At 43.4% G+C, this 21,828-nt stretch overlaps 1 protein-coding gene across 4 annotated transcripts in view; it reads right to left on the reverse strand.

The window, feature by feature from the left end:
- The window catches only part of LOC118369821 (spectrin beta chain, non-erythrocytic 1-like), a 122,586-nt gene that overhangs the window by 2,517 nt on the left and 98,241 nt on the right, over positions 1 to 21,828 (reverse strand). For 3 of the 4 annotated variants that reach the window (XM_052498682.1, XM_052498684.1, XM_052498681.1), the window contains 10 exons: positions 19,881 to 20,011; positions 18,337 to 18,541; positions 17,865 to 18,239; positions 15,965 to 16,209; positions 12,240 to 12,378; positions 11,970 to 12,054; positions 11,671 to 11,867; positions 10,371 to 10,471; positions 9,457 to 9,511; positions 2,484 to 2,686 (listed from right to left, as the gene is read on the reverse strand). In XM_052498682.1, the coding sequence (XP_052354642.1) occupies positions 2,484 to 2,686; positions 9,457 to 9,511; positions 10,371 to 10,471; positions 11,671 to 11,867; positions 11,970 to 12,054; positions 12,240 to 12,378; positions 15,965 to 16,209; positions 17,865 to 18,239; positions 18,337 to 18,541; positions 19,881 to 20,011 (1,736 nt within the window). Of the gene's footprint in view, positions 1 to 2,483; positions 2,687 to 4,958; positions 5,662 to 9,456; positions 9,512 to 10,370; positions 10,472 to 11,670; positions 11,868 to 11,969; positions 12,055 to 12,239; positions 12,379 to 15,964; positions 16,210 to 17,864; positions 18,240 to 18,336; positions 18,542 to 19,880; positions 20,012 to 21,828 lie in introns of those variants that run through there. The other variant, XM_052498683.1, reaches the window with a different exon arrangement.

Raw genomic sequence — 21,828 nt, forward strand, 5'->3', positions numbered from 1 at the left:
CTGAAGAGCTCAGTGACTTTCAACGTGGCACAGTCATTGGATGCCACCTTCCCAACAAGTCAGTTCGGCAAATTTCTGCCCTGCTAGAGCTGCCCCGGTCAACTAAGGGCTGTTATTGTGAAGTGGAAACGTCTAGACGCAACAATAATACTCAGCCGCGAAGTGGTAGGCCACACAAGTTCATAGAATGGGAATGCCGAATGCTGAAGCACATAAGGCATAAAAATAATCTGTCCTCAGTTGCAACACTCACTAGCGACTTCCAAACTGCCTCGAAGCAACGTCAGCACAAGAACTGTTTGTCGTGAGCATCATAAAAATGGGTTTCCATGGCTGAGCAGCTGCACACAAGCCTAAGTTCACCATGCACATAGTCAAGCGTCAGCTGGAGTGGTGTAAAGCTCACCGCCATTGGACTCTGGCGCAGTGGAAATGCGTTTTCTGGAGTGATGAATCAAGCTTCACTATCTGGCTGACAGATCTGTGTTTGGAGGATGCCTGGAGAACACTACCCGCCCAAATAGATAATGCCAGCTAAAGTTCGGAGGAGGAATAATGATCTGGGGATGTTTTTCATAGTTTCTTAGTTCCAGTGAAGGGAAATATTAACGCTACAGCATACAATGACATTCTAGACGATTAAGCGCTTCCAACTTTGTGGCAACAGTTTGGGGAAGGACCTTTCCTGTTTGAGCATGACAATGGATTGTCAAGATCGGTGTGGAAGAACTTGAATGGCCTGCACAGAGCCCTAACCTCAAACCCATCGAACACCTTTGGGGTGAACTGCGAGCCACACCTAAATCACCCAACCTCACAGATGCTCTTGTTGCTGAATGGAAGTAAGTCTCCGCAGCAATGTTCCAATATCTAGTTCAAAGCCTTCTCAGAAGAGTAGAGGCTGTTATAGTAGCAAAGGGGGGGACCAACTCCATATTTATGTCCATGATTTTGAAATGATGTTTGACGAGCAGGTGTCAACTTACATTACCTTTCAAAAGTTTGGGGTCACTTAAATGTCCCTGTTTTTGAAAGAAAATATAAAATTGATCAGAAATACAGTGTAGACATGTTAATGTTGTAAATTACTATTGTAGCTGGAAACAGCTGATTTTTCTATGGAACATCAACGAGTTTCAGAAGAAGGTTTTGTTTCTGGACATTTTGAGCATTTAAATCGAAACCCACAAATGCTGATGCTCCAGATACTCAACAAGTCTAAAGGCCAGTTTTATTGCTTCTTTAAATCAGAGCAGTTTTCAGCTGTGCTAACATACTTTCAAAAGGGTTTTCTATTGATCAAGTAGCCTTTTAAATGTATAAACTTGGATTAGCTAACAATGTGCCGAGCCCATACGGGATTTGTAGCGATGAGACAAGATAGTAGCTACTAAAAAAAAAAAAACAATTGGATACCACGTAATTGGGGAGAAAAATGTCCAAATTAAAAAATAAATAATATATCCACACAATATTCCTGCCTCACGATGCCATCTATTTTGTGAAGTGCACCAGTCCCTCCTGCAGCAAAGCACCCCCACAACATGATGCTGCCACCCCCATGCTTCACGGTTGGGATAGTGTTCTTCGGCTTGCAAGCCTGCCCCTTTCTCCTCCAAACATAACGATGGTCATTATGGCCAAATAGTTCTATTTTTGTTTCATCAGACCAGGGGACATTTCTCCAAAAAGTACGATCTTTGTCCCCATGTGCAGTTGCAAACCGTATTCTGGCTTTTTATGGCGGTTTTGGAGCAGTGGCTTCTTCCTTGCTGAGCGGCCTTTTGTGTTATGTCGATAAAGGACTCGTTTTTACTGTGGATAGATACTTTTGTGCCCGTTTCCTCCAGAATCTAAACAAAGGCCTTTGCTGTTGTTCTGGGATTGATTTGCACCTTTCTTACCAAAGTACGTTCATCTCTAGGAGACAGAAGGCATCCTCCTTCCTGAGCGGTATGATGGCTGCATGGTCCCATGGTATTTATACTTGCGTACTATTGTTTGTACAGATGGACGTGGCATCTTCAGGCGTTTGGGGGATGAACCAGACTTGTGGAGGTCTACAATTTTTCTTGGCTGATTTATTTAGATTTTCCCATGATGTCAAGCAAAGAGGCACCGAGTTTGAAGGTAGGCCTTGAAATACATCCACAGGTACAACTCCAATTGAGTCAATTAGCCTATCAGAAGCTTCCTAAAGCCATAACATAATTTTCTGGAATTTTCCAAGCTGTTTAAAGGCACAGTCAACTTGGTGTACGTACACTTCTGACCCACTGGAATTGTGATGCAGTGAATTATAAGTCTGCCTGTAAACAATTGTTGGAAAAATGACTTGTGTCATGCACAAAGTAGATGTCCTAACTGACTTGCCAAAACTATAGTTTGTTAATAAGAAATTTGTGGAGTGGTTGAAAAACTAGTTTTAATGACTCCAACCTAAGTGTATGTAAACTTCCTACTTCAACTGTATCTGTGTGTACCTGCTGGATGCCTTCTTGTTGTGACCCTCCCACTCGTGTTTGCGGTGCAGGTAGCCTTCCATCTGGTTGGCTGGGTCTGAGTCCTGGGACTTGGGCGGGAGTGTGGCAGCCTGGCTGGGCTTGGCCTTGCGTGCTTCACCGGGCGACGCGCCTGGGCTGGGCTCCTCCACCCCATTAACGATGTCACTTTCCTCTACGTTGTCCTGTCAGAAACAAGTATTAGAGAAGGCTGGGGCTAGACAACACACAGTGGAGCTGGAAGTCAGAGTTGGATAAAGCTTCATGCAGGATGAGAGGCAGTGTAGAAACATTCAGTATGTTCCCTTTGATTGCTATATGACAATATGGCTTTAAGACAAGTATAGTTAAGTTCAAAGCGGTATTCTCTACAACTATTGTACTGTAAATGAGAAATAAATAGTTCATCACAATGCGTCTCCACATTTCCATTTGATGAGGGAAAATGTCTTCATAAAAAGAGCCTTTGGATAGGTCTGTATAAACCAAAACAATGCCATTACACCAGCCTCAAACTGGCAATGTGGTGTGCCTCTATTTCACAATTATAGCCCAGAGTCATCATAAGATGAATGACACAGAACCCCAGAGCTGAGTCACCTCTGAGTGACTGTGCTATCCTCACATCATGTCTCAATCTTTGTATCACCCACAGTGTTGCGACTTTGTCTATGTGTAACTTTTGTTCCAACCTCTGGCTATAATGCCCCTCCTTATAGGTCCACAGCTCCATATAGTTCCTCAGCTCTTAGAGTTCAGTGCCTGAGGTGAAACTAATCAAGTATTTAACTGCATCTCCGTCTGACTGTTCTCTAACCCGCTCACTGGATCTCTCCAACTTTCTCTCTGACATCAAGTGCCCTCCATTTGAGACTTTTACTCTAACCTGTCTCTCCAATGACTCAATCTGACTGATTCACAATGAACCTCTCTGCCTCCATCTTTTTTTACACTTTTTATTTAACCTTTATTTAACTAGGCAAGTCAGTTACAATGACGGCCTACCCTGGCCAAACCCGGACGACGCTGGGCCAATTGTGAGCCGCCCTGTGGAACTCCCAATCACAGTCAGATGTGATGCAGCCTGGATTCAAGTCAGGTGCTAGTGACACCTCTTGCACTGAGATGCAGTCTTAGACCACTGCACCACTCGGGAGCCCAAATCTGACTAGAAGAACAGCCGTCTGATATGAGGTTACACTAACAGTTTGATTCACTCTCACCTGCAGTGACTCACTGTTTGACAAACTCAAATGCCGATAATCTAAGCTTGGTTAGAGGGATAAGCTTGCAAATGCAGTAAAAATCTGTAAGCCACCTCAGTCAACCTTTATATAGATTCTGAGAAAAGCTGAGCCACTACTGATCTAGAAGAGCGTTGGATTATGGGATTGATTATAGTGGGACCGGGGTCCAGCTGAGACAGCAAGAGAGAGCATTTCAAAGACATGCACAGATCAGAGGTTAAGACATGCCCACCACATTGCCACGCCCACACAAAACACTGTTGAATAAAGAGATAGAAAGGGAGTGAAAAGGAGGGAAAGACCAAACCAAAATCCCAAACAATTAGCACATTGTTTGAACTCATTATTGACATTTGTTTCATTATTGTAAAGTGAAGGGGAAGGCAAAATTGGCCAGTTAAAATATTATTTCACAACACACCCACTCCAACTCATTACCCATTACTGAGCTCTTCAAGGCTGGACCAATCATGGATACTTTTACTGAGAGCTTGCCAGGCGATGGACAAATCCTTGATGCTTATACAGAGATCCTGCCATTGGCTGGACCAACACTGGAGTTGGACTGCATCGCTGCCAGGTTTTGCAGTCTTCGATTGGTGCAACATGGGAGTGATATCTGTCATCGCCTCTTTGTTAAATGTTCAGGGTAAAAGCTAAAATAGTTTTCGCTTGGGCTGACACTCACATCGGGAATTATATTATTAATGGTCACATCTGCACCCAAATTCTCTCAAATATGTTCTCCAAACTGATAATAATCCAGCTAGACTGATCACCACTACATAAATAATCTCAGATCAACTTTGATTGAATTGGAGGATAATTTTGATAGTAGTAACTGTAGTTACCTTATAAATTACCCTTATGCAGAACTATACACACTAACCTTAGAATTGCTCAAACATTGACCTCCCAGTTTGGATGGGTGCCTTTTTACACTGAAATAAAATACTGTAGATTTAATGTCAGACGTCCACTGGATAAATGATATCTACATGACAATGAAATTAAAAATGGAATGAAAAAGTATTGCACATGAATGTGTATAAAACAACCCCGGGACGAAACCATAGAATATAAAACAATAACAGTTGTCACTGAAAGTGGAAGGTGATTAACAACAATGACGACATGCAAAACAATATACCAACATAAGACATGAGGACAAAAACACGGTACACGGACAACAAACAGAACAAACATGGTAAGTGATTGACTACCAAGGTTTTATTGGGGAAAGTGTGTTAGTGTGGTGTGTGCAAGGAAGAAATGATTCAAGGGTGGACCAACATGAACACAACCAGGGAGGAAATGAAGATCCGATAGACAGAGCTATAGTAACATGAAAGCAGGTACCATAGACCTACTGAGGACCAATGAATGACTGATAGGAATGGGTGCATACCCCTCTACACACACAAACACATTCGCTACCACTGGAACAAACCTAAAAACAGAATTACCACAGTGAAGTGATACGAATATCCCTTCCACATAGTGAAGTGAATCATACATAGTGAAATGGTATTTGAGATGGTACTGTATGATGGCGTTATGACATCATGTATGGGTGGTCTGGACGAGGGTGAAGATGTGAAATGGATGGACATCTGGGAAAGATACAGTAGCTACTCACTACTTCTGATTTCTTGAATTTTATTTAACCTTTTTTTATTCAGGTAAGTCACTGAGATAAATCTATTTTGCAAGAGACCTGGTTGACTTGATCTGGTGCCACTTGAAACCTGAGAGGACTAAAGAATATGATTTAATGGCATTACTGAGTTACCGATTTAAGTCGTGCACTTTGTCTGTCAGTTATTCAGGTTCCACATGGTAAGTTTGTAAATAACAACATACATAAACAGTATTATCATCAGGGATGGAGACAGGAGGAGAGGAGTGTCGAGCTGAGGGGGAAGAGAGAAAGAAGGGAGGGGGGAAAGGAAAGAGGAAATAAGGGAAAGACAAATAGAAATCTACACAGTGAGTGTGTGTGGGGGGGTCCTTTTTCATTCCCCCACACATACACACGGTTGGGTAGGTTACTTTATAAATGTATTCTGTTACTTGTTACCTGTTACCAAAATTGTAATCAGTAAAGTAACTTTTAGATTACCCAATCTATTATCTGATTACATTCAGTTACTTTTAGATTACTTTCCCCTTAAGAGGCATTTGAAGAAGACAATTGAACCACATCTATTGCAGGATAAATCAATGTTAAAGTTTACATAGCTGGCCATATATGATGTTAAATATTACTTTATGGGTTGGTTATGTAGGCTTCTTCTAACCCATCACTTTCTACTACATATAATAATACCATTAAATTACATCTTTACATAAAAAATCTAAATCTACCAGAATTCCAGTCATTCCAATAAATGTTAAACCCTTTCATCTTCAAGAATAGGACTTGGAAATATAGATTAGCCAAATTATTTTACCTGAGCATAACCCAAAACTAAGGACTTATTAGCCAGCCCTACTCTGTTGTTTAGGATTTTGCTGTCATGGACTGAGTTGAAAAATAAGTGCTGCGCTAATGGAATGGCATGCTTTGAGGGCTAATGAAGTGCTATTTACATGTGAAAAATGAATGCCATGTGCTGCATTTGCTATACGCCTATTGTTTAACTTTTTGTTGGTGACACTTTGATATCTTATCTTGATAATATGCAGCTGTTTAAAGGGCAAATCCACAGATGAAACATTAACAAAACATTTGCCCCGCCTCTGTTTTGGTAAAAAGCTGAGGGATGGGCCAGGAGAAATGTAACCACTCTCAGATTAATAGACAGAGCTATGAATACAAGGACTGACCATCCATGATATCAAAATTATTGTTTCAACCATGCTATGAGGCTATACAGTGTTTGTTTACATGTCTACAAACATAGAGAAAAACAAGCTTATATTTTGGGTTCTGATGTGGTACGACAGTTGAACTATACTCATGAGACATTTCGAAGTTATATTCTAGATCGACAGATATAATTCTAAAAGTGGATGTAGCAGCTACAGATTGCCCCTTTAAGTCTATCAAAAGTGAGCGAGTTGGAACATGTGTCCTTTAGGCCCATGGATTAAAAAAAATTAAAGAATTGCAGCATGAATTAGATTGAGCAATAAAATCCCCACTTTATTCCATAGGCTGGGATCCGCACTGTGCAGGTGTTGAGCGAGAGCACATTTTTCACTGGCTTCAAAAACAATGATTTATAGGCAGCTTAAACTTCTTAAATTCAACCATTATTGGGTTCAAATACACATTTAGATTTGTGAAGAGCCATCCACAAGCACAATCCAATCCGTAAGGCGCAAATAGCTAAATGACAGAGTAGCAGTGTGATTCACATCAATGCGCTATGAAGATATCAATAACAAGTGATATCCGTATCACCGTAGACTAACTAGACCACTGCCGTCATCCTTAACGCCAAGCGTTTATTCAAGTTGGATAATCTTTGGATGCCGACAGCAATCGCTCCATTGGAAGACACAGCTTGGACTGTGGCCTACAAAAGCCTATTCCCGCGATCCATCAAACCCATTTGGTGTGTCATCCTAGTGGTCTCTGACTTGTGGTCAGACTCTCTCAGGTGGAACAAACTTCAACGTGCGCCTTTTTTCAATGCTGATTTGAACGTCATTGAGAAACAGAAGAGTCAAAGATTTTTTTCCGCAAACTTCCTACTGAATTTAAAAGTAATCCTTGAAGTAATCATCTAGTTTTTCAAAAGTATCTGTAATCTGATTACAATATTTTTGCTTGTAACAAAACGGATTAGAGTTACCCGTGTAAAAAAAAAATCCCTACAATGTAATTCGTTACTCCCCAACCACACACACACTCACTCACTCACACACTCACTGTGATTCTAGAATACGTAGTGCTTGTGTCCCATTTATGCTTCACTTTCTATCAACCAATAAATAATTTCAATCCACTAGGATTAAAATGTAATAATGTATTAATTTATTGTTTTGATCCTTTGCTCAATCTCTGCTTTTGAAATAGGGTTGCCTAACAACTTTATATCTGGTCCTCTACCATCCAAATTGGTTTCATATCTTATTTCCACCTTCCCATGTAATCTTTGCTCTGCTTACATCTGATCAGCTAATAGTCCAGTATGTAGCCGCAGCTACCATCTATCAGCTACCATCTATCAGCTACCGCAGCTACCATCTATCAGCTACCGCAGCTACCATCTATCAGCTACCGCAGCTACCATCTATCAGCTACCGCAGCTACCATCTATCAGCTACCGCAGCTACCATCTATCAGCTACCGCAGCTACCATCTATCAGCTACCGCAGCTACCATCTATCAGCTACCGCAGCTACCATCTATCAGCTACTGCAGAGCAGGTCCAGCGCTAAGCAGTCCTCAGTAGTGTTTGATCTATCAATAAAAGGCACCAGGTGGTTTGAAGCAATATGAAGGTATAAAAGATTAAAGCACTAATAACTAACCTATTAAGCAAAACTGATCTAATTATCCATGTTCAGTCCAGCAAAATCCGCTGTGATGAGATTAGAATAAGATTAGGTGAATAAAAAAAACAGCAACACAGGAAACTGCAATCAGCAAAGGTAATTTGCATTAAAACGCATTACGCAAATAAAAGAAAAAGGAATACTCAAGGTAGGATAAGGTATAGTGTTTTGTAAGGGACATAGGATAAGGTATAGTGTTTTGTAAGGGACATAGGATAAGGTATAGTGTTTTGTAAGGGACATAGGATAAGGTATAGTGTTTTGTAAGGGACATAGGATAAGGTATAGTGTTTTGTAAGGGACATAGGATAAGGTATAGTGTTTTGTAACAGACATAGGATAAGGTATAGTGTTTTGTAACAGACATAGGATAAGGTATAGTGTTTTGTAAGGGACATAGGATAAGGTATAGTGTTTTGTAAGGGACATAGGATAAGGTATAGTGTTTTGTAAGGGACATAGGATAAGGTATAGTGTTTTGTAAGGGACATAGGATAAGGTATAGTGTTTTGTAAGGGACATAGGATAAGGTATAGTGTTTTGTAACAGACATAGGATAAGGTATAGTGTTTTGTAACAGACATAGGATAAGGTATAGTGTTTTGTAACGGACATAGGATAAGGTATAGTGTTTTGTAACAGACATAGGATAAGGTATAGTGTTTTGTAACAGACATAGGATAAGGTATAGTGTTTTGTAACGGACATAGGATAAGGTATAGTGTTTTGTAACAGACATAGGATAAGGTATAGTGTTTTGTAACGGACATAGGATAAGGTATAGTGTTTTGTAAGGGACATAGGATAAGGTATAGTGTTTTGTAAGGGACATAGGATAAGGTATAGTGTTTTGTAACAGACATAGGATAAGGTATAGTGTTTTGTAACAGACATAGGATAAGGTATAGTGTTTTGTAACAGACATAGGATAAGGTATAGTGTTTTTTAATGGACATAGGATAAGGTATAGTGTTTTTTAATGGACATAGGATAAGGCTAAATGGTAAATGAGGAATAAGTGTGACTAATTGTCTGAATCACTGGTGGGGGGGGTGGGGGGTGTACAGTCCTCCCCTTGGGTGGGGGGCAGGGGGTGTTCGGGGTCACGGTCCGACCCACCCGCCATTCTTGCCCCCAGTCCCAGTCCTGCGGGTCTGAAAGCTGGTGTACTTTTGGTAGGCTGGGGAGCGGTAACTAACCCGAAGGGAGTCCTGGTCCGATGGCAGTCCGTTCTGAGACACCTGCTCACCCTCCCTGTAGGGACGACACACAGAGACAACAGTCAGTGCAGTATAAACACACTGGGACATTCATAACACACAGACAGACAGTCCCGAATGCTGTATCTATAAACACACAGAAAACAGTCAGCCCCAAACACACCTAAAGGTAGACTCAGAAATGTGATGCAAGTGCACAAAGTAAACGGCATAGTGGGTTCATTTCCTCTCCTTAGAGCATTGCAGTGAGAGGCTCAACTTCTGTTGTTTTGGCCTTGTACCACACACACACACACGTGCAGATTCTGTGTGTGACTGTATGAGAGCGAAGTCTTGCATCTAGCTCATCTCAATATCGGAGGTGCTGCTCAAGGCCACGTCATTTCACTGAATCTACCTCTATGTCTGTTTATAGGTTTATTCAGATCCCCAGAAGCTTTTGCAGAAGCAGCAGCTACTCTTCCTGGGGTCCACACAAAACACAAAATATGACAAGTAACAAAACACTGTTTGGCGGTCCTTGTTGATCAGTCTATCAAATGTAAAACACAACCATATACAAACAAAACTACTAAAGAATAACATGTGTAGATTGTGTGTGTTCGAGTGTGATAGCGTGTGTGTTGCGTGTGTCATTTCACAGTCCTTAATATGCCATGAGATATTGTTTTATACATTTCTTGAAGGTCATTTGGCTGTTTGCTTGAGTAATTGGAGATGGGAGTTCCATGTGATTACGGCTCTGTGTAATAGTGTGCAAAATACAGGACAAACACAAGACCAGAATAGATCGTGTCTGTTGAGTCTAAACACTGACACAGAACAGACACACTAAATAAGTCATGACAGACAGACCAAACATTTTAGTGTGGTGCTCCAGGCTTTTCTCTCACCTCTGCTGTGGCGATGCATCGTCCGTCTGGGTCTCTGCAGGTGGCGGATTCCTCTTCCTCTCTTCCTCCTCTTGCTGTCTTCTCACTTCCAGTAATTCCATCTGCATCGCAAACCAACACACAAATCATTAATGACCAACCTAATTAGTCAGATTGAAATTGAGAAACTAAAGTCATTTCATTAAGTCAATTTGACTGATAGACAAATGAGATGAGAGATTTGGAGAATGTAGTGGAAATTCTACCTTTAACTATTAATGAGGAGAGGCAAAAATCAATCAATCAAGGTATTAGTTTGATTAAAAACGTATTATAATGAGGCTGGTCGCCCCACCCCGGCAGGAGAAGGAGTGAGAGCCCACTGAGTGGAGTGAGCTTCTGGGTTATATACCATCTCAGGATAGGTCAGGATAGGCACAACCTCATAGATGACGCACAATGGTTCCAAACACCAACCCCACACATCCTGTGCCAGACCTTCGGCCCCAAATACAAAATAACTTGTTTTGTTCAGTACTTAGGACATTTGTTGTTACTTTGTTCTCTCCCCTAGTTCAGCAAGGTGAAAACTCTCTCACCCTAGGTGGTGACTGATGCACCGACACTGTGGAGACAAGTGATTGGTTCCCCATTACTCACACCATCCCTTCACATGGTTTGCAGTAAAGACACAGTTCATATATGGAAACAATGTTTCCTTCTGACCTCCTTTGCCATACGCCCTGCTGATATTCTGCATAGCAACAGGGACATGTGATAGACACGCATGACTTCTCCCCTCTCTGGACCCCAGGTGATTGAGGCCCATATATGGGAGGAAGTGCAGCCGTCAACCCCAGAGGCTGAAAGGAGACATTCTAATGACTAGTGCTCAACAGTTCACTCATAAGTATATTCTGCCGATAAGACATCTTAATTATCTTGGTTACCTAGCTAACACCGATTTCTCCACCACAATCTTTCCCCTGAAACAGGCTCCAAAACAGAACGATAGCTCTGTTACTGGTGTGCAGGATATAACCTTTACTCTGTCTAGGATCAAGAGGAACCAGTCAGTTTCTGTCATATTATTGGCGGAGCGGCCAGACATCATGGGTTACCCTACACACAGAACAGTTAGAACAGGCCTCTTAATTTGCACACACACTTATCTTATATGAGTTAGTTTCTTTAACTATCTCAAGCCCAAGAAAATGTCCCTCATAGGATGGATGCCTAGTTGAATGAAAAACTAAATTGAGTTATTGTATGACTGGTTTAACCTACAGCTCTGTGAGTTGTGAACATCACGTCCTCTCACCGTAGTCAGCCGTTCCAGCGCTGAGAAGCGCTCCTCCCAGGTGGCAGCGGACTTCTCAAAGGCCTCGTGTCTCTTGATGAGTTTCTCCACCTCGTCCACGTTCTGCCCCATCTCCCTGCTGGACAGGTATGGCTCCTGTCCCAGCAGCCATGACTCAGCCACACCCGCATCCCTACCAAACTGGTGCACCTCCAGAACTAGGCAGAAACACAGCTAGTCAGACAACATGGCAGTATAAAGCAACAGTTACACAGTAGCTAATACGGTGCAACAGACTGAACACGATTTGATAGAATTACCCAATCTTAGCCACTCCCATCTGTCTTCCCACTTGTCAATCATGTCTTTCCTTTTGTCTGTCAACTGTAGTAACTTCTCTTTGATCTGAAAATTGAAGGGACATTTAGTTAACTGAGGATAACACCACACATGTAATGACACACTGCAACACTAGAGGGAGCCATATTTCCATCCAGAGACAAAAGTAGAACGAGGCAAAAAAGAGAAACAGAACGGAGGATGGAAGTAACAGTATCTGTGAGGGTGTTATGACATTGTTGGCCCCTCACCTCCTCTAATGCGTAGTGTTTCCTTGCCAACAGGGACTTGCCCAGCTCGATGCAGTTGGTGAAGCTGTTGTTGCGGGTGTCGATCTCAGCCTTGATGCCTTGGTGGTTGTTCATCAGGAGCTCCACGGACGACACGTCCCTGAGGACACAACACAATCAGAGGAGTGTGTCACAATCAGAGGAGTGTCACAACAAGACAAGAGTGTGTCACAACAAGGCAAGAGGAGTGTGTCACAACAAGACAATTAGAGGAGTGACACACACACACACACTGAACATATCAAGGTCCCAATGTCCTTTGCTTAGGTTACCAGGGGGTTTAAATGACCAATGAAATGCTACTTACATTGCTAGTTAACATGCTAGTGTACGTTTTCTAAAACCACTGGTACATACAGTCAAGACAGGATGACCTGACACCCAGTGTATTTCAGTGGACTACAGCCGCTCACATAATGTTCCCCCCTCAGAGACCTGTCCGATTACCCTGATCCCTGGGACCATGCCAATGTCAGACTTACCACGAGGCAGGATAGGGTGTTACTCCTTCAGACAGTGGAAACAGAGCAATGCAATTACTGACAAACCAAATGTTTCCATTTCTCTCTCCTACCTGCTTTTTTCACCATTCACCTCAGTAGCCAATCCATCATTCTCTCTCCTTTTCCTCCTTTTTCCCTCTTGCCCTTTACCCGACATCCTCATTAACCCAAAATGTCTGTCGGTCTCTTTCTCCCTCTGGTCTTTTCCTGTCTGTCTCCTGGTGTCTCCCTCTCATTCTCTGTCTCCATGGTAAGCTGCTGGATTCAGATTCAGCTGAGAGGCACTGAAACCAATTGCCAGATAAGGGCTTGATGTGCTGCTGTCTCCCTGAGAGGAGGACATTGAGGCATGGTGTATACACCATTTTCTGCAGGTGCGTTTTCAGTAGCTATAAAAAGGACCAACTGTCAGTGGGAATACATTCAGCTGAGCCATCTGCTGAAAACCTGAGCTGCAGAAAACCTTGCTACAGCATTAAGCCATAATAGTCTAAGCCCAGTCTAAGATGGGGGGTCCTACTAAGCTATGTGGAATTGTTTAAAGAAGGTCATACCAAGGATCATTTGCTATTTTTTGAAGACCTCTTAAAGTAAATAAAGACACATACATACACACTGCATTCAGACCCCTTCCCCCACATTGTTACAGCCTTCTAAAATTGATTGAATGTTTTCCTCAATCTACACACAACACCCCATAATGACAACACATATCTTTTAAAAAACTGAAATACCTAATTACATACGTTTTCAGACCCTTTGCTATGACACTCTAAATTGAGCTCCGGTGCATCCTGTTTTCATTGACCATCCTTGAGATTATTCTACAACTTGATTTGAGTCAACCTGTGGTAAAATCAACTGATTGGACATGATTTGGATAGGCACACACCTGTCTATATAAAAAGGTTCCACAGATGACAATGCATGTCAGAGCAAAAAACCTAACCATGAGGTCAAAGGAATTGTCCGTAGAGCTCCGAGACAGGATTGTAATAATAATAATATAATATGCCATTTAGCAGACGCTTTTATCCAAAGCGACTTACAGTCATGTGTGCATACATTCTACGTATGGGTGGACCCGGGGATCAAACCCACTACCCTGGCGTTACAAGCGCCATGCTCTACCAACTGAGCTACAGAAGGACCTGGGGAAGGGGACCAAAACATTTTTGCAGCATTGAAGGTCCCCAAGAACAGTGGCCTCCATCATTCTTAAATGGAAGAAGTTGGGAGCCACCAAGACTCTTCCTAGAGCTGGCCGACCAGCCAAACTGATGAATCGGGGGAGAAGGGCCATAGCCAGGGAGGTGACCAAGAACCCAATGGTCACTCATCACGCACCAGCGACTCCTGTGGCGGGCCGGGCGCAGTGCGCGCTAACCAAGGCTGCCAGGTGCAGTGTTTCCTCCGACACATTGGTGCGGCTGGCTTCCGGATTGGATGCGCGCTGTGTGAAAGAAGCAGTGCGGCTTGGTTGGGTATCGGAGGACGCATGACTTTCAATCTTCGTCTCTCCCGAGCCGTACGGGAGTTGTAGCGATGAGAAGACAAGATAGTAGCTGCTAAAACAATTGGATACCACGAAATTGGGGAGAACGGGGTAAAATATATTTTTTTAAAGAGCAGAGTACAGTGAGCCTTGATGAAAACTGGGCGCTCATTAGGTCGGCACCAACGTTGGGCAATTAGGCCTAGCACGCAGTAGGCGCTCCAATTCATCCCAAAGGTGTTCAAGGGGTTGAGGTCAGGGCTCTGTGCAGGCCAGTCAAGTTCTTCCACACCCATCTCTACAAACCCTTTCTTTATAGATCTCGCTTTGTGCACGGGGGCATTGTCATGTTGAAACAGGAAAGGGCCTTCCCCAAACTGTTGCCATAAAGTTGGAAGCACACAATCTACAATGTCATTGTATGCTGTAGCATTAAGATCTCCCTTCACTGGAACTAAGGGCCCTAGCCCAAACCATGAAAAACAGCTCCAGATCATTATTCCTCCTCCAAACTTTACAGTGGGCACTATGCATTGGGGCAGGTAGTGTTCTCTTGGCATCCGCCAAACCCAGATTCGACCGTCGGGCTGCCAGATGGTGAAGTGTGATTCATCATTCCAGAGAATGCGTTTCCCCCCTGCTCATGGCGATTTTAGGTTTGTGTGTGGCTGCTCGGCCATGGAAACCACTTTCATGAAGCTGTTAACAAACAGTTATTGTGCTGACGTTGCTTCCAGAGGAAGTTTGGAACTCTGTAGTGAATGTTGCAACCGAGGACAGATGATTTTTATGTGCAAAATGCTTCAGTACTCAGCGGTCCCATTCTGTGAGCTTGTGTGGCCTACCACTTCGGCATGGCTGTGTACTCAATTTTACACACCTGTCAGCAACGGGTGAGGCTGTAACAGCTGAATCCACTAATTTGAAGGGGTGTCCACATACTTTTGTAGATATAGTGTATATTTGATGAAAACATTTTTGGGCCTTATTGCTATTAGCCCAAACAAACACAATGAATTACAGATTCACTACACAAAACAACAGCTAACAATCCCCAAAAAAATTTCAACAAGGAATTTTGTTCTGAAGTGTCTGTCCTATATCTATATCTAAGAGACATAAGAAAGATCCGGAAACATGTGTTTTTTGTTGTACATTCATTTAACCTCTTATTTTTGGCACTAAACAGTCTCCATATACAGTACTTCCATAAATGTTTTCAACAGGTACCGGGGGACATTCAGACGAGTCTTGTGAGCCCTGTGGCCGTTCCCGTGAGTCTCTCACCTTTCCAAGGAGGGGTCATATTAGTGTGTACAGACAGAAGTTGGAAGATCGGCTGTACAGACTTCAGACGAGTCCCAGCTTAAATTGACAGATTTCTAGCGATTTACACAGGGGCATGGACTACAACCTTTTAATACAGAGAGTTTTATAGGGTGAGCTAGTGAGGATAACTTTGTAAATCACAACAATCAGAATAGACCATTGAGGATTAGATACATAAAATCTGGACTCGAGCTGTCGACCACAAGCTGCTTACAGAAAACTACAGAGACTATTCTCACCTTTTCTGCTTTTTCTTGGAGAGTCAGTAAGAGAAAAAAAACATGCACTGAAATAATGTCAAGCTATTTTAAAAAATGATCCGTACGAGGCCAAACTGTTTCCCGTCAGGTTCACAGTACCTGGGCTTCTCCTGAGCCTCGATGAGGCGGATGACGTCCTCCATCCAGAGCATGAGGTCTCGCACCATGCTGAAGAAGCGGAACTTGTCACCGGTGTCGAGCAGTCTGACCCTGCGGCCGTCGCAGGCCTCCAGCAGGGTCCTCCAGGCCTCCAGCACCTCACCCTCTCTCTTTTGGATGTCATCTGCCTTGTCTCCGGCGTAGGCAGACTGCAGACGCACAGCATCCTCCTGCAACGTCTTCACCTGGGGAGGGAAACAAGCAAGTCTTATCTATGATTTACATTACAAATCTGTGAGAGATTCACCTTATAGCTGTAGAATTAGTTTAGGCTGTAATAGAACTGCTTTAGCCCCTTGATCGAGAACACAATCTCATTTTTATACATGTTTTATTTATTTAACTTTGCAAGTCAGTTTAGAACAAATTATTATTTACAATGACGGCCTACCATAAGGCAAAAGGCCTCCTGCGGGGACGGGGGCCTGGGATTTAAAAAATTAAAAATAAATACTTTGTAAATATAGGAGCGCACACACACACACACACACACACACACACACACACACACACACACACACACACACACTAAAGAGAGACCAAAGACAACATAACAAGGCAGCAACACATGACAACATGGTAGCAGCACAAAACATGGTACAAATATTATTGGGCACAGACAACAGCACAAAGGGCAAGAAGGTAGAGACAACAATACATCACACAAAGCAGCCACGACTGTCAGTAAAAGTGTCAATGATGGAATCTATCAATGAAGAGAGAGATAAAACTGTCCAGTTTGAGTGTTTGTTGCAGCTCGTTCCAGTCGCTAACTATAGCGAACTAAAAAGACGAGCGACCCAGGGATGTGTGCTTTGGGGACCATTAACAGAATGTGACTGGCAGAACGGGTGTTGTATGTGGAGGATGAGGACTGCAGTAGATCTCTCAGATAGGGAGGGGGGGGTGAGGCCTAAGAGGGTTTTATAAATAAGCATCAACCAGTGGGTCTTGCAACAGGTAGACAGAGATGACCTGTTTACAAAGGCGTAGAGAGTGCAGTGATGTGTCCTATAAGGAGCATTGGAAATCTGATGGCCGAATGGTAAAGAACATCTATCCGCTCGAGAGCACCCTTACCTGTCGATCTATAAATTACATCTCCATAATCTAGCATGGGTAGGATGGTCATCTGAATTAGGGTTAGTTTGGCAGCTGGGCTGAAAGAGGAGCTATTACGATAGAGGAAACCAAGTCTAGATTTAACTTTAGCCTGCAGCTTTGATATGTGCTGAGAGAAGGACAGTGCACCGTCTAGCCATACTCCCAAGTACTTGTATGAGGTGACTACCTGAAGCTCTAAACCCTCAGAGGTAGTAATAGAACCTGTGGGAAGAGGGGCATTCTTCTTACCAAACCACATAACCTTTGTTTCTGAGGTGTTCAGAACAAGGTTAAGGGTCAGCAACAACCTGGGGAATAGTTACATGGAAGATGAGGGGGTATGAATGAGTCAATTGGAAGCTGGGTATGATTGTGGCCATGATAGTTTGAGGGACAGATTGGAAATTTATCCAGGACACCAGGGTTAACACCCCTAATCTTATGAAAAGTACAAATGGGATATTTAGTGACCAGAGAGTCAGGACAGCCGTTTAACATCCCATCCAAAAGACAGCACCCTATATAGGGTAATGTCCCCGATCACTGCGATGAGGCATTGGGAACGGGAAGTACCTCCTCCTGGCCCTCCCACACCACTTCCAGCAGCATTTGGTCTCCCATCCAGGGACCGACCCTGCTTACCTTCAGAGGCAAGCCAGCAGTGGGATGCAGGGTGGTATGCTGCTGGTTAACTGCAGTAGTAGGTGTTTTGGTCTTTCTGGCGTTATTGTCATACCTGTGTCCCCAGGGCCTGGATGTCGTGTTCAAAGGTGGTGTGCATCCTCTGCAGGGTCTCCACTGTGTTCTGGTCTCGGCCCAGCTCCTCAGGCAGCTTCTTGTGTTTGTCCAGGATGCGGTTGAGGATCTCCTTGGCATCATGGTAGAACTTATGCAGCTCAAAGGAAGCCGCCAGGATCTGTGTGCGTGTGTCGATTAGCTCCAGCAGGTCGGCCCACGCTTCATTCAGCCCATCCTTCCACTCCGCGATTGTTGCCGCGTCGGTGTGGCCTGAGTTGATGAGCTCATCCGCCAACTGGTTGACGGTGTCCACACGCTCCTGACCGATGTTGCCCGTGTCGCGAGCAAACTCACGGAAACGCTCCTGAAGCATCTGCAGAGGGATATTATCACAGCAAAGTGAGGACGCACATATTCCGCTAGATACTCTGGCAACAGGGTAACATAAGTGGCATGGCTGCACTACATACCGTGACATGTTCGTAGTCCTGTCCCAGCTCATGTGACCCAGCCACTACTTCCCTTTCAGCGATCCACTGCTCCAGGTCATCCACCTCCCTGTTGAGCTGGAACAGACGGAACCTCTCGTCCAGCTTCCCCCTCCTCTCCTCCGACAGGTCCTTGAGCCCCGCGTACAGCTTATCCACCTGGGACTGACGCATGCCGATCCGCTCACTACACAGCAGGAGAAGTAAGGAGGCAGGATAGGTAGGGGGTTACGATATACATGATCCTACCCTCTCTCTTCTGTGATGCTAAACTGTCAAGTCTTAACCTCTGGGTGGTTAAATCCTACTTCAACTCAGCAGGAATGGAGATTAACCTTACAGTTACAATCCTCTCGGATTTAGGGGGCGCCATTTTAATTTTTTGGATGAAAAACATTCGTTTTAAACAAGATATTTTGTCACAAAAAGATGCGACTATGCATATAAATTGACAGCTTTGGAAAGAATACACTGACGTTTCCAAAACTGCAAAGATAGCCTGAGTGCCACAGAACTGATGTTACAGGGGAAACCCAGATAAAAATCCAACCAGGAAGTGCCGCATTTTTTAAAACCGCCTCATGCCAATGACTCCTTATATGGCCGTGAATGAGCTTACGTTTTCCACATATTCCCCAAGGTGTCTACAGCATTGTGACGTCTTTTTACGCATTTCCATTGAAGAATAGCCGTAAGGGAGCATATTTAGCAAGTGGTCACATGGTGTCTCCCACAGAAAATCTTGCGTAAAATACTGAGGTAGCCATTTTTCCAATCGCTTCTTATGAGAAACCAATTGCCTCGACGGATATATTATCGAATATATATGTTAAAAACACCTTGAGGATGGATCCTAAACAACGTGTGCCGTGTTTCTGTCGATATTATGGAGTTAATTTTGAAAAAAATTTGGCGTTGTAATGGTAGCATTTTCCAGTCGATTTCTCAGCCAAGCATGATGAACAAACGGGAGCTATTTTGCCTACAAAAATAATATTTTGGGAAAAAAGGAACATTTGCTATCTAACTGGGAGTCTCCTGAGTGAAAGCATCCGAAGTTCTTCAAAGGTAAATTTAATTTGGTTGCTTTTCTTATTTTTGTGAAAATGTTGCCTGCTGCCAGCAGAGCTAGCATAGCATTATGCCATGATAAACTTACACAAATGCTTGTTTAGCGTTGGCTGTAACACATATTTTGAAAATCTGAGATGACAGTGATGTTAACAAAAGGCTAAGCTTGTGTTTGAATATATTTATTTAATTTCATTTGCGATTTTCATGAATAGGAAAAGTTACTAGGGGTATTTATGTCCGCCGCGTTATGCTAATTTGTTTGAGGCTGAGGCTCCCGGATCCGGGATTGCTTGTCGCAAGAAGTTAAGTTTCTGGTCTCTGACCACTCTGGGCTGGGTTTAAACCCTTAACATTCTTTAGACTGAAATGGGTGAATATGATTATGGTTTAAACTTCCAAATTTCACTGGAGGTGGTCTTTAACCCTGAGGATGAGCCCCTTAGACCACTCACCTTTCAGGGTGTCCGGCGGCAGTCAGGCCTCTACTTGTCTGAGACAGCTGGTGGACAGTTTCAGCATAGTCTTCCACAGCCTGCTCCAGTATCTGGTGCTTCTTCAACATGGCCACAGAGCTCTGCTCATCCTACACACACACACACACACACACACACACACACACACACACACACACGAGAGAGCGTCAAGGTACAGAAGGTGACGGCACAGACCGTACACGGGCACGGTTTGGTATACCATCTATCTATACCATCTATAAGGCCATTTTGGGAAACCTGCCAAGTTCTCTGTTCTTCCTTGATAAGGTCAGAAAATAAATACGAGTCACGGTCTTACTCCTACTTACTTTTAACAGTTCCTAAAATCAGAATGGATCATGGCAAAACATTTTAGCTACTCAGCTCCGTGTTCTTGGAATTCTCTCCAGACCAGCTGGAGGAGTTTAAAGGTTTGGTTGACTCATGCTACTGAGGAATGTGATTGACATTAGGACTTAATGCGGTTGTACATATGATCTATTTTTTATACAGCCTGTACTTGTATCTATGACACTTGTATGTTCCTTTAATTTAAATGCATGTTTGTCTACGTGAATATTATTATTTTTTTAATGGGGTGTCTATGTCTAAGTTGTTACGGTATGTCTGATATTTGTCGCAAACATTGTTACCGCCCTGCTGCTGTCTTGGTTGGACCAGGCCTCTCTTGAAAAATGTAATTTATGTCAATGTGACTAACCTGGATAAATAAAGGTTAAATAAAAAATAAAAATCAGTGTACAGGGCACATTATCGACTAGAGATGGACTAGTCTCACAGAGATCCAGTCCTGTGGTAGGAGAATATTAAGGGCCAAGGAGCATCCAGCCTACTAAAGGACATGAAAACATGAACGGGAGGACTACTCTGCCTACTCACCTTCCACGCCCAATATCCCAGCATGCCACACAACTATGTCGTAAGGCCATGTTTGCCCAGGTCGCTGCACACATCTTTCACCCTTCACCGACTTCCTCATTTCTCACTGTGATAAGGATCCACCTCTGCCTGACAGACCAACAATTTACCGGGCAACATTCAGTCCTACCAAGTGCAGAAATACCCCTTGTACGGTACCAACCAGTTCCTATCCAGCAGCTTGCCTTCTAGCCACACCCCAGTTCCTATTAAACTCTGCCCCTCCTAATGATCCAGCCCAACAAACTACTGAAGTGCAACCCACCAGTTTTAACCAAAACACACATTGTAGCTCTACCAAAGACAGCTGCTTGTCCCATCAGATCCAACCCCCATCATCCTGCCTCCCCCGTCAGGCCCAATCACCATCCTCCTACCTCCCCCGTCAGGCCCAATCACCATCCTCCATCAGGTCCAATCACCATCAACCTACATCCTATCAAGCCCAATCAGCGGGCTGAATACATTTGGCCTGTCACCTAAAACCCTAACAAACTTTTACAGATGCACAATTGAGAGCATCCTGTTGGACTGTATCACCGCCTGGTATGGCAACAGCATCGCCCACAACTGCAAGGCTCGCCAGAGGGTGTGCGGTCTGCACAATGCATCACCGGGGGAAAACTCCCTGTTCTCCAGGACACCTACAGCACCCGATGTCACATGAAGGCCAAAAAGATCATCAAGGACAACAACCACCCAAGCCACTGCCTGTTCACCCCGCTACCATCCAGAAGGCGAGGTCAGTACAGGTGCAAGGTCTCAAGGCCATCAGACTGCTAAACAGCCATCACTAACACAGAGAGGCTGCCGCCTACATACAGAATCAAATAATTTGCCACTTTAATAAATGTATCACTAGTCACTTTAAATAATGGCACTTTAATAATGTTACATATTATTAAAGTGACTAATCTGGTTCAGGTTATTAATCAACCTACCAGTGTGTTTACAAACACTATAGATCCACATGTATTGATCACATTTT

The sequence above is a fragment of the Oncorhynchus keta genome, chromosome 36, assembly GCF_023373465.1.
Source record: "Oncorhynchus keta strain PuntledgeMale-10-30-2019 chromosome 36, Oket_V2, whole genome shotgun sequence".
Lineage (NCBI taxonomy): Eukaryota > Metazoa > Chordata > Actinopteri > Salmoniformes > Salmonidae > Oncorhynchus > Oncorhynchus keta.